Below are 13,883 nucleotides of genomic sequence, written 5' to 3'. Positions count from 1 at the left end.
TAGTCAGTAGAGATGCAAATCAGAACTACGATGAGACCATGTATACTCGTGTATAAGCCAAGTTTTTCAACTCATTTTTAATGCAGTTTTTTTTTGGGGGGGGTAAAAATTAGGTGCTGTGGTCGATATTCGGGTCGGCTTAAACTCAAGTATGTACGGTACTATTGGGGTGGCTACCATCAGGGGTTGTCAAAAAAAGGAAAGTATTTGGTTGAGCTCAAACCAAGCTTTTGAGGATAGACAGAAATGAAAATCCCTGGCCATTTCTGGTACGAATGTAAAATGCTATAACTACAGTTGAAAACTTTGGCATTTCCTCAAAAACCTAAACAAAGAACTGCCATGACTCAACAATACCATTCCTAGGTACATACCCAAAGGACTTGAAATAAGAAATTAAACGTATTCATACACTAATGTTCGCTGCAGTGTTCGTGATAGCCAGAGGTAGTAAAACAAGACAACTCCCTCACTGCTATTGAGTCCATTCTGATTCATCGCAGCCCTATAAAACAGACCTTTTGAGTTTCTGAGGCTGTAAATCTTTAATAGAAGAAAGTCTCACCTCCCCCCACCCCCCGCAGAGCGCCTAGTCAGGTTGAACCACCAACCTTGTGATTAGGGAACCAAGATGTAACCCACTATACCACAAGGGCTCCTAACTAACAAACCAAGTATCCATTAAAGCTAAACGAATAAGTAAAACGGCATACTACACACAATGGAATATTGTCATAAAAAGGAATGAAGTACCGGTAGCTGCTACAACATAAATAAATCTTGGAATTATTGCCTAATTGTTGGTTACAGAGTTACAGTTTTCATTTAGGTGATTAAAAAATCTAGAAGCAGATAAGAGGTAATGGCTGTATTATGAATGTAATTATGTCACTGAATCTTACACTTAAAATAGTATACTTAAACATGGGTAAAAACACATTTATTACATTCAGGTAGCTCAAAAGTATTATCAAAAAATCATGCGACCCTTTACTAAACAGGGTTTTGGGAGACCCGCTGATGTGGATAGAGCTATACATTGAGTTGTCAAGCACAAAGTCATTGATTGGAACCCATTTAGCTTGGAGGACGTAAGATGAGGCTGTCTACTTCCAAAATGATTTTTTCTTCAAAACCCAAAGAGGCAGTTCTACCGTGTCCTATAGGTTCACTGAACCACTATCAATTCAATGACAGTAAGTTTCATTTTGAGTTTTTTTATTAAACAAAAATATCAAAATGTGAAACTTTATCTTCTACTACTTGAACAAGAAACTTTTTTCTCCACCAATCAAGCCTTGCCAGAAATCATCCATTTATCACCATTCATCGATCATCCACTTTACCATTCTGCCTAGTACAGTTCAAGCCCATATTTCTGACATCAAACTAGTCTAAATAACTTCTCCTGCTTACTACTACAGTACAATGTGCTGTGGCTAAGCAATGGACAGCAAGCTGCAAGGTCAGCAGCTCAAGAAAAAGAAGCTGTTTGTTCCTGTAAAGATTTACTGTCTAGGAAACTCACGAAGCAATTCTACTTTCCTCTATAAGGCCACTGAGTCAGAATTGAGTTTTATACTGCCTTGAACCATTAAACTAGTATTAATTTTTAAGAACAATGGGTTATGCATAAAACTTGCTTTCATTTCTTTCAGCATCTACAACAATGTAGTTTGGGAATCTCATTTCTAATATAATTTCAAGTGCATAAACAAAGGAAACAAAAAATCCCACTGCAGTCCAGTGGATTCTCAGTAATGTTAAGACACAATGCGGATCTGTTGGGTTTCTAAAGCTATAAATCTCTAATAAAGGGTAGACAGCCTCATCTTTCTCCCACAGAGCAACTGGTGAGTTCCAACAACCCAAACTTTTCAGTTGGCATCCCAGCACTTAACACACTGCACCCACAACTGGGGCCTTAAATACATGGCGGGAGGAGAGCTAATAAACAGAATACTAAAAGGATGGTCTATAAATAGTCTTTCTTAGGAAAAATAACAAACCACTAAAGGTGACTTTTAAAAGTTTATCTGTCAAGGCAAATTACTGCCTGAGCAATGTTTTCCTTATCAACCCACTAGATAAATGCTCCCCCTAAAGAATTTGCCCCGCTTGGGGACATGACAGGGAAAGTTGGGGAAAATGAGGAGCTAGTAATGATGAGTATAAGAATGAATAAAAGTTTTGAAAATTGACTGTGGTGATGACTACACAACTTCTATTGAATTGTATGATGTTAATTATATGCCAATAAAACTGCTGGGGGGGAAAGGTAGGAAAAAAAATTTTTTAAAGTTATTTCCCCCAGATTGGAACCAACCAATAACTAACTGCCAGTGATTTCCAAGTTATAGTGACCCTGTAGGTCAGAGAACTGTTCCTGTGGGTTTCTGAGACGTAGCTTTCTCCAGAGTGGTTTTGAACTGCTGACCTTGCCATGTAGCAGTAACCTACAACACCTGGGCTTAACCTTTGACCTAGACAATTATTCTAAAGTGAAGTATACAGAATTTAATGGACAATCTCCCCACCTTGAGACTACAAGAACTAGTTGATACCCAGCTACCTCTACCAAATGCCCAGGAAAAGATAACATTAGTAGGTCCTGTATAGAAGGAAAATGTGGAATAGAACTCAAAATCATGAGATCAGGTAGGACGGACCTTCAAGACTAAGGACCTTTAGTCACCTTTCAGGTCTAGAACTAAAGTCCCCTCCCCTTCTCCCAGACCCTTCCAACTCCTTCAACTGTCCAAGTGTTAGAATCATCATCTATTTAAGATCAAAGGGTCAGCTTTTTCCTATGGACCGAGAATTAGGAAAAAAGGACTAGAAACAGAAAATACTGGAAGTGAATTAAGTGCAGGTACGTTGATTGAAGGGATTAAAGTGGATGAGTTTAAATAAAATGTGTATCAACTGTTGAATATAAAACTATCTGTTACATAAACCGTCACAGAACTCACAATAAAAAGTTTTTTTTAAAAAGCAAAATAAAAATAAGTCTAAAAAAATTTTTAAGCAAGTTATGTAGAGGAAAATGGTATCAACTAATTCCTGAAATCAAATTTTCACAGGTAAAGTTATATATGTCAGTTATGTATCTCAATGTCAGTGAGAACAGTAAACTGCTAAATTTTTTATCATGACCTTTGGCGTGTGGAATAGCTTAAATGCCTCTATCACAGCATTTATTCACAAACTACTTGATTACATTATGTCTTGCCCCTAACTCTGAACAACTTATGGAAGAGGGCTGTGTGTCTTACTTCTTCTTCTATCCCAGCATGTGGAATCTCACAGGTGGTTAACAGGGATATGAAGAATCAAATAATGACAAGGTTTCAGAATCAAATACTACTAAATTTTAAGCATTAAAAAAATATTGAAGTGTCAATTGTATCATGCTTGAGGAAGAAAAAAACCTAAATCTAAAAATACATAAATTCTAAATCTAAAACATTAATGTAACACTTAGATATTCAAATGACCTTTGCATTCAAGCTAAATTTAAAAGATATAATTTGAAATAAATCATAAATCAATGTATATATTGAAACTGCCTAGTGGGTGATTTTTAACTATTAATAAATTGTTTAACTATTAATAAAATATTTTACTATTAATAAAATTTTAACTATTAATAAATTTTGCTCAGTCACAAAAACTAAGCATTTTTGTTAAAAGACAGAACCAGAATTCCAAAGCTAGCTAACCCAATGTAGATTAACATCGGCTTAAAATAAAAAGCAAATGAGAAAATTAAGGGAAATGAAAGTAGCCTTTCCTGAAGTTGCTTGTTGCTACCATGAAGTTCATTCCTACTGACAGTGACCCATGTGCAGAGTAGAACCTGCTCCATGGGTTTTTTTCAAGGTTGTGATCTTTCCAAAACAGCCTGCCAGGTTTTCTTTCAGTTAGTCAAGCTTTTAACCGCCTAATTTTAAAGGATATTCTTCATTTTAGCAGTTAGGTTTAAGTTTTATTCAGACAGCACAGATCTCCATATTTGTTTAAGGTGCAAATATTCACTCATTCAACAAATTACTTGTTCAGGAAGTATTATGAACCAGACTGTTAGGTGCAAAGCTATAACTGAGCAAGGCAAACAAGAACAAGGAGTCACCTCCCTTCTAGTAGAACAGCATAGTTTTGGTTTTTAAAGTCCCACACAACAAGCTACACATTGAATCATGAAACTCAAAAATTTGAAAAACACTAATCTCCAGCCCTCCCCATTTAAAAATGAGGAAATACCCCAAAAGTCCCACCAGATAGAACAGTTGCCACACCTGTGTCATGCAACCAAAAGAACTAGATGGTGTGCACAATTACCACTACTTACCATTTTGATCACAACTTCTAAAGCAATAAGAATCCTAACCAAAAGGGAGAAAATGCAAAACAGAATTTAAAAGTCTGAAGGAATCCAGACTGTTTGGAACCATGGGAGATTAATGAATTATTGAAACTACTGCCCTGAGATAATTTTTACAGCTTAAACCATAAATATCACCTGAAGCTTTCTTAAAAATCAAACAATAAACTCAAACTCATGACCATCAAATTGACTTTGACTCACAGAGCATCATGCAGAGTAGAAGCTGCTGCACAGGGTTTTCAGTGCTCTTTACAGAACTATCTGCACATGCACTCAAATGGAAAAAAATGCGAGTTTAAATACAACACTCAGCAATGAGTTTATGTCAGTGAGAACAAAAACTCAGAAATGGAGTGAGAATGGCTGCACAACTCAAAAGTAATCAATGCTACTGAACATATAGACACTGTTGAATTGGTATGTTTTGCTGTGTAATATTTTCAACAATTTAACTTAAAAGTAAAATTATAAAACAATCCCATACCCCTAATAAAGTGATTTTTTAAATCCCACAAATATTTAATAAATTCACAAAGCCAGAACTTTATTTCCAGACCGTAGCTTGAGTATCCCAGGAAAATAATCATGTGCCTGATTAGATTTCACTATAATGATTCACAAGATCCCAAATGTCTCAGAAAGTACTATTTCCCCCTTTATGTGTTCTTCTAGTTCTTGTAAGATGTCATTTTCCCTACCAAAATTGCTCTATCATGTGGGAACTTACAGGTTTAATTAAAAACTTAAAATCTATAAGACAGAGTTTATAAGGTGTCATGCCATCAAATTTCTCTTCTTGATAAAGAACCCTAACATTTAAGGTAAGAGCAGGGATATTGACAAATACTACCCACAGTAATACTATCTTGGTCACTGTTTCTGTGGCCTAGAAAGTACAGCAAATCTCTGGAGCATATCCCAATTCATTAGAAGCTTCATAAAGTTTAATAACTATCTAATTAACATTTCAAAGAACAATGATAACAAAACCTGTAGTTCCAGCAAATAAACTAGCTTGGGCAATAATTAAAATTACTTCACTTACTTCCTCTCATTTTTCTCTACTTCTGTGGAAGGTTCAGACAGTGATCAACTACCTTAAATTCAGTCCACCTCAACTCCCACACATGGCAACTCTAAAAGAATGAAATGATGCCTGGCATGCACCAGCCCCATCAGCAGTTGTGTATTAGACCACTGTGATTCACAGCGTTTTCATGAGGTAATTTTTGGAGGGGAAAAAAAATTGCCACATCTTTTTTCCTGGTCTGAAAGCTCCACTGAAACCTGTCTAGCATGGCATGAGCTCTTTACTGTCAGGTGGCTGTGTAAGTGCATTGGACTTCGGGAATTAATGGTATTCTACCATTGCATGAAAAATATATCACGACTAATTATTTTCATGGGCTCCAGGTTGTTCTCACTTAACAATAAGTCACTTACCCAAATTAAAAAAATAAATCTGAAGTGGATATGGCAGTCTCCTCTTCTTCAAATAATAAACTTACAAAGCATGTTGAAAAGCCAAGGTTTAAACCTAAGGAAGTCTACAGACAGGTCTTTTCCCTTCCCTTTTTCAAACATACTACCCACCCACCCCCCTTTTCACTGTCTCTGGTTCTGTCATAAACACAAGCAGGTCACTGGACAGGAGAGGAGAAAGCAGGAGAAACAAAAATGTACAATAGTATTTCCCCAAAAAGTATATTATCTGTATCAGAAAAATTAAGACAGATACAAACCACTAAAAGGAGATATAAACCCTAATAAAATGATTTTTTAAAAGGAGATATAAAATATAAGTGCCTTGTGGCTTGGAACAAAGTGTTACAGAAATTCACAGGAAATAAAACTTTGCTGGAATGAGCAATGAAGAATTAATTCACTAACTGGAGAGAGTTATTAGACCTTGAAAGAAGTGGAAGGTATTTCAGTCAAAAGAAAACAGGGAGCAAAGGTGAAGTAAGAAGATATAAACCACCAAAAAAACAAGCACAAAACTTATGTAAGAGGGCTAAAAAGGTAGGATTGAGTCAGAAGACCTTGAAACAAACTCACCATTTACAGCACCAACATATAATTAAGCATTACTTTTTTTTAAGCATTACTTTTATAAATTCACTGTCTACATGAAATAAGATTCTATAGGATTTACTTTAGTAAATGGGGGCAGTAGCACATACAAAGGTGATTAAATGCTGGATTTGAATAAAAATAACCTTTTCTGTACCTTAATAACTAGATTTATGTTCAAAGAGATTAAACAAACACCTGAACCTACATCCCAGACTGAAATTATATGCCAGCTACTCAATTAGAAGAAGCACTCACAATCTTCACAGTACTAGGGATAAGGAACATGCACAAGAGGGAATACAGCAATTACAAAGCTTCTTTCAGAAAATTTCTGTTGTATTGGCAGGTCTGGCTTAAAAAAACTTTTTTTAAAACTTTGGTGGAACTCTTAAAGAGTAGTTTTACCTTGTCATTCAGTCCAGGCTAAAATTGGGAACATGTTCACTGCAACTCCAACTATCCTGAAACTACCGGTAAATTTTAACCATCTACACGATCTCAAAACTATCAATTCTTCCTTAAACTAGAGGATTAAGTCCCACCTACCAAGTCCTTATTACTGCCCTATCTGGGTCACTCAGTCACACTCTATTGCTCTTACTGCAATTCAAGTTTTGCAAATCAAAGTCTCTCTTTTTCCATTCTTCACAACAGGCTGCTCATACATTTTTAAAAAGGTGGGGGGTATGTTTACTGAAGGAATACAGGCTGTTCTATCCCTTCAGTCCTCGGACTACACAAAGCTGTGGGGTCAAAATAGCCACACTCCATAAAAACTGGGGTAAGGAGGTCGGGTGAAACCAAGCAGATGTTCACACTTCTACTAGTGACTATCCAGCTCCACATTCTCACTTTACCTGAGGCCCAGGGTAGTTATGTGATTTGCCCAGGGTTACAACTTCTCCATAAGGATGTTAAGTGTCCGTTACAAGCCACAAAGATTATAATCACACACTAACTCATTCCTTAACTTAAATGTTTATGAAATTAGGTACCCCACACACACACACACACACACACCCTTCATCTCTTCTACATACCCCACCCTGTGCCTTACCCCAGAGTTATACAGAAAATGCTGGATTCATCTGAAATGATTATTTCTCCTTTCAGCCAACTACTTACTCCAAATTATTCTTCTTCCTTTACCTAATTTACGATCAAGCAGAAGCCAGAAATGCCTGAATTTCTCAAGTTCTGACCAAAGTGGATCAATACAACCTAGACAGACATTTAGGGATAGCAAGACATATTCCTCGTCTGCCAGTTGCCCTTTCTGTTGTGTTAACGTTTCCAATCTAGGTTTTTGAAAGCAATTAATTACACATGCACAGATAATCCCCAGTATCACTTAGGAGACGGTTTTAAATGCGTTAAAACTATTTTGCACCTCTCCTTTCACCTACGAAAAATAACCAGTCTGAACGGCCACCGCCCAGACAACTGACATTTTTAACAAAAACATCCCTGTAAGAAAAGTAATGCTGTAAAAAAGCGAGAGAATCCCATTACCTGAAAAGTACTGACATGAAAGCATTATCCGTTGAAGAAACTAGGGGGGAAGTTCCGACTAGAGTTCCCAGACCCGGGCAGAGGGTGGGGGAGGGGTGGGAGCGGTGGGGGGGGGCGGGGAAGAGAGGCGGATGATGACACTGGTCACCGGTTGGGGAGACGCACACGCTTCCTGTCCATGCTGTAGGCAGGCTTCCCTACTTTTTTTTTTAACCACCCGAGGCATGAAATCAGCTTTGGCTTCCAGGCTTCAATGGACAAAATCTCAAAAGCAGCAGTGTGAGGCTGCAAAAACAGTCGAGATTCCAAGATTTCCCACCCGTTTTTTAAAACTCCCCCGGCGCGGCCAGCGAAGCACGCCGTCGGAGCACGCTCGGCGGACGCGGCCCCTTCCGCCCCGCCGGGCCCAAGTTCCTCCTCGAGTTTCCCAACCGCCGGCCGTCCCCACGGCACAAATCCCAAAGGCTGCAAACCTACAAGGCTGGGGGGGGGGGTTGTCTGTTTTTATTAAAGACTAAATAAATAAAACACCTGAGCACTGGAAAGGGCACAATAAAAGGCGTCTTACCGCACACACAGCACGAGAGCGACTGTCGGAAGTAAGGCAAGAGCCTGTTAATCTCGGTGAACGCCTTGGGGTCCCCGGGGTCGTAGTTGAGCACTAGGCGGCTCGCGGAAATGTAGAGAGCAGTAGCATTCACCGGGTTCATTGCAGACGCTTCGGCTCCACGGGCTCCCGGTTGAAAAGAAATTCCGGATCCAACTCTGCAAGCAGCCAGGGAACAATGGCGAATCTGCAGCAATTCGGAGGAAATCTGAGCAGGGCGCCGGCCGAAGTAGTAAGCAAAATCCGTGCAAGTTTGTGGAACTGCAGCGGTCCTCCCACACATGGGGCCCTGGCGCCCCTCCTCCGTCCCTGAGACTTGCAGACGCGCAGGAAGGGCTGAAGGAGCGAGAGAAACGAGCGTTCGAGATCGTCCCGAGCGGCCACGGGGCACGAGTGCGGCGGCTCGGCGCTCGGGAGGCCCTGGGCGCTCGCTCTAGCCCCGCGGCTCGGCGGGCGGCCTGCGCGCGAGCTGCATCTCCGGACGCGGCGGAACCTCCTCGGGGCGGGCTGGGGCGCGGGAAGGCCCCGGCCCAGGCGGGCGGCGGGCGGGCTCGCTTCTCTCGGGCTACAGGGCCCTGTACTCCATCACAGCGCTCGACGCGGAGGCAGCGGCGACGGCAGGGACCACGGCTGGGGCCGACTCCCCCTATCTAGTGCGAGAAGCCGCGGCGGCGACTAGCGCTGCGGCTGCGGGAGGCCGCCGCTGCTCTCCCCATAGCGGACGCGGGCCCCCGAGTGCGCCTGGCCCTCCGCCTCGGCGGCCGCAGCGCCGCTGCGCCCTGAGCTGGTGAAGCCGGCAGGAGAGTCTCTGACCCGAGAGGGGAGGGCCGGGGAGGAAGTGCGCGGGCCGGCGGCGGCGACGAGCGGAGGGGGCGGGGAGCAGGCCAGGCGGGCCGCGGCGGCGCCCCTCGCTCCTCAGTCGCACACTCCGGGGTCACCAAACGCAAGCGCCGCCCCCTCACAGCCGGGCCATCTTCCCCGCGCCGTACGGACACTCCTTTCCGGGCACCACGGCCGCCGCCGCCGCTGCCCGCAGCGCCGCCCGGCCGCAACTGAACTAGCGTTCACACGGCCAGGCCCCGCCGCCGCCCAGCGCACACGGCAAGGCCCCGCCGTAGGCCCCTCCCCCCGTGCCTCGCCGCCCTCACCCCGACTCCACGCGCCCCTCCGACTTGGTCGGGCCTGGGCTACTGCGATCCTAATGGATCCCACGGGCCGTGCGACGCCTCAGGCCCGGCCGGCGACGACGACCGTTACCCCAACGGGCAAAGCCACTGTCATCCCCGAGACTCCCCCGCCGCCGTCGTCGCTACCGCTTACACGCATGCGCAGAGCGCACTTTCACCCCCTCCTCCCCCCTTTCCTTTCCCTTCGCTTCCCTTTTCCTCCGCTTCTCCTCTAAGAACCCCCGCTCCGCACCCTCCTAGAACTACCGGCTCAGTCAACGCATGCGCGATCCGCTACGCCGCCCCGCCGCCTCTCGTCCGTACGCGTGCGCTTTGAACCCCCCCCCCGCCCCCCAGCAAACCGGATAAACACATCAGCCCGCTCACGCCAGCCCCTCCCCGTTGGCAACCCACCCTGGGTTCACTGCGCATGCCCGCTTCTCCACTTACGGCTCTCCGGACGGAGCATGCTCTCTGCGGGTCGCCAGCTCCGCCCCTCCCCCACGCCCTCTCAAATTCCCTCTCCGGCGTGTCAGTGCCGTGTGGGCTGTGGTGAGGCGTTCGTTAATTGACCCATTCTTCCCCCCTGTGGGCTGTCCTTGTCGCGCGTTGGACTGCCTTGGTGTCCACCGACGCTGGGTCTAGGGCGCTCCCCACGGACCCCCATGGTGATCTCGACTCAGGTTGGCTGGACCACTGAGGAAACAGCGCCTCACCGGCCCGAAGACCCGCCCTCGCAGCCTTGCTCAGAGCGGCACCGGCGAGCCGCTGAGGTCTGGGAGTCGAGAGCTGTAACACGGTTGGTCTCGCGTGCTGGCCCAGGGCCGCGTCCGGGGCTCCCTGCCTCCGGTGGACGGCCGCGGGCGGGTTCTCAGCCTCCGTGTGAGAGCTGAAGCCAAGTGCCATCCTTCGCCGCAGAGCCGAGCTCGTCCTGCCGCAGTGCACACCCAAAACAAAACGAAGTCTTCGTGCATAGTCTTCTTTTAGCCCTACGTTTTTTCCAAGAGACCTGGGACACTGGATTATAAACAAAAGCCTAATTTAGCATATATTTTTCCACCCCTCTAAAAGTGCAAAGACTTTTTTGATGAACACAAATAGATGCAGCCTTGCAGCCATGTCTTTTCTTTAGAACCTCCAAAGGGCTTCCGCATAATTTCTTGTACATAGTAGATGCTCCATACGTAGTTGTAAAGTGAAATTTATGATGTAGATCAATCTTATTGGCACAAGTATTTGTGCATGGCAGTTTAAGGGATTGCTACTTAAAGTGAGGGGGAGTAAAGATATCAGGGAACCCATTTAATCTCATTATTATCATTTGAGAACAGGTTTGTTTCCTTTGCAAGGTCCAGGTTGTTATCGGTACAGAGTAACAAGATTTAACTTTTTAATTTTGTTTAAAAACAGCAAAGCTGTACAAAATGTTTTAGTAATCTTGTATTTGGAAAGGCACAAATATTCTGAAAATTATGTTTGTAAAAGCCTCTTCAAATTTTGGGTAATAAGATTTTCCAAACTCATCTTCAAATAAAGATGTGAAAATATACCATTATATTTTTATTTCATACCCCTAGGTCTTTACATTATTGTTCTTTTAGCAGTCTTATGCATGCACAACAGAACCAAAACACCAGAGTCCTGCTGCACATAAGCATTATTAAGTTTCAGTTCATTGTTGACTATGTGGATCCAACTCATTTGAAGTCTTCCTTTTTCATGTTATGGATTGAATTACATCCCCTCAAAATACGTGGCAACTTGGCTAAGTTATGATTCTCAGTATTTTGTATTTACCCTGAATTTTGTGATCTGATATAATTACCCTATTGTAAATCCTTACCTCTGATATTTATGAGGAAGAATTAACGGCAGTTACGGTAATGAGCCAGGATAATATCTACAGGCATAGGTTGTACTTTGAGTATATCTCTTTTCAGTATAACAATGATTAAACAAGCTAGCAGCAAGGGAGATACCCCTCGCCACAAAGAATGGACAGAGCATATTAGTTAGGTCTGTCCATGCACTGAGAACCTTTTCCTTGGTAATTCTCTTTATATTGAAGGCTTATTTAGGTGTTTCACTTCATTTTCCGGTAGCTTTTACTAGTGCTTGTAGAGAAAATGCATTTGGGTAAATAGGTAGCCAGTGCCAATAATTTAACTAAGGACTAAATCTCACCCTTCTACCCAACATTACTGACAGACAGGCCATATGAATGATATATTATGGTTTCTTCCTAAATTATTTGCTCAGCCTCATGTACATGTTTTATTCTAACCCTAATCAGGATAAAACATTGCTCTGACGGTGCTTTAAACCTTCCTGATACCAATTGCCAAAATAATTCCCATTCCTATAATGAAAGTTTTATAGAAATGACCATTTATTTCAATATCTTTACCCACCATAAGAGAAAAGTAAATGAAATACCAGAACTTTTTCTCCAAAGACATAATCATGCTATATTTGACATATAATTAATAGGACTAGTAGCAAATTAATCCAGTCTACAGAATAGAACAGAATCAAGAGTTACTACCAACTAAAAATGTCTAAAAAAGGGAATGTCAAGCACAAGGGGGTACTGAATGGAAAGTCCTGTTGGTCCCTGAGGTAGTCACTCAAGTACAATAAAGTTATTAGCAGGAGGGTAGGTGTTTTCCTGATCTTCCTACCTTAGTATGATGCCCCTTAACTTGAAAATCACATTCACAATTTACAGTGTATTGCCTGGAACAGGACATCATGTTTGTGAAGTGGAAGGCCAGCAAAAAAGAGGAAAATCCTCAAAAAAAAACAAAAAAAAAACGAATGGCACAGTGGTCCAACAGTTGGATCAAACATAACAATCATGAGGACGGCACAAAACTGAGCAGTAATTCATTGTGTTGTACACAGGGCCATTATGAACCAGATCATATTCAGAGGTGCCTAATAATAACTATGACAGAAATGGTTCAACTGAAATCTGCTGGTAATTTTGTATTATACGACTTGCTGTACTTAGGTGAATACTTCATGGAAGTAGAACAAGCCTTTGAGAAGATCAATCAGAAAACATTCCATTCAATACCCCCTAGACATTTTGAGTTGGTAGACTGGATTAATTTGCTACTAGTCCTGTTGATCATCCAGTTTTTATTTTATTTTTTTAACATTTTATTAGGGGCTCATACAACTCTTATCACAATCCATACATATATATATATCAGTTGTATAAAGCACATCTGTACATTGTTTGCCCTAATCATTTTTCAAAGCATTTGCTCTCCACTTAAGCCCTTTGCATCAGGTCCTCTTTTTTTCCCCTCCCTCCCCGCTCCCCCCTCCTTCATGAGCCCTTGATAATTTATAGATGATTATTTTGTCATATCTTGCCATATCCGCCGTCTCCCTTCACCCCCTTTACAGGGAGGAGGTCACATGTAGATCCTTGTAATCGGTTCCCCCTTTCCAAACCACTCACCCTCTCCCAGTATCGCCTCTCACACCCCTGGTCCTGAGGTATCATCCACCCTGGATTCTCTGTGCCTCCAGATCCTATATGCACCAGTGTACAACCTCTGCTCTATCCAGACTTGCAAGGTAGGATTCGGATCATGGTAATTGGGGGTTGGGGGGGGAAGCATTTAGGATCTGAGGGAAAGCTGTATTCATTACCGGTGCTACATCGCACCCTGACTGACTCATCTCTCCTAGACCCCTCTGTGAGGGGATCTCCAGTGGCCGACAAATGGGCTTTGGGTCTCCACTCTGCACTTCCCCCTTCATTCACTATGGTAAGATTTTTTTTTTTTGATGATGCCTTATACCTGATCCCTTTGGCACCTCGTAATCGCACAGGCTGGTGTGCTTCTTCCATGTGGGCTTTGTTGCTTCTGAGCCAGATGCCGCTTGTTCACCTTCAAGCCTTTAAGACCCCAGACATTATCTCTTTTGATAGCTGGGCACCATCAGCTTTCTTCGCCACATTTGCTTATGCACTCATTTGTCCTCGGCGATCATATCATGGAGGTGTGCAGCCAATGATATGATTTTTGTTCTTTGATGCCTGATAACTGATCCCTTCAGGACCACGTGATCATACAGGCTGGTGTGTTCTTCCATGTGGACTTTGTTGCTTCTGAGC

The 13,883-nt window shown here is 43.0% G+C and overlaps 1 protein-coding gene across 1 annotated transcript in view; it reads right to left on the bottom strand.

Annotated features, from left to right (window-relative positions):
- MSL2 (MSL complex subunit 2) overlaps positions 1–9,885 on the bottom strand; it is a 36,110-nt gene extending 26,225 nt beyond the window's left edge. Inside the window, exon 1 of the mRNA XM_075546889.1 lies at positions 8,544–9,885. Coding sequence (XP_075403004.1) covers positions 8,544–8,865 — 322 coding nt within the window. The 5' untranslated portion in view covers positions 8,866–9,885. The remainder of the gene's footprint in view (positions 1–8,543) is intronic.
- Positions 9,886–13,883: the final 3,998 nt, after the last annotated feature.

Source organism: Tenrec ecaudatus, chromosome 4 (genome assembly GCF_050624435.1).
Source record: "Tenrec ecaudatus isolate mTenEca1 chromosome 4, mTenEca1.hap1, whole genome shotgun sequence".
Classification (NCBI taxonomy): Eukaryota; Metazoa; Chordata; class Mammalia; order Afrosoricida; family Tenrecidae; genus Tenrec; species Tenrec ecaudatus.
Note: the sequence above shows the minus strand (reverse complement) of the source record. Positions and strands in the feature narration are given on the sequence as shown.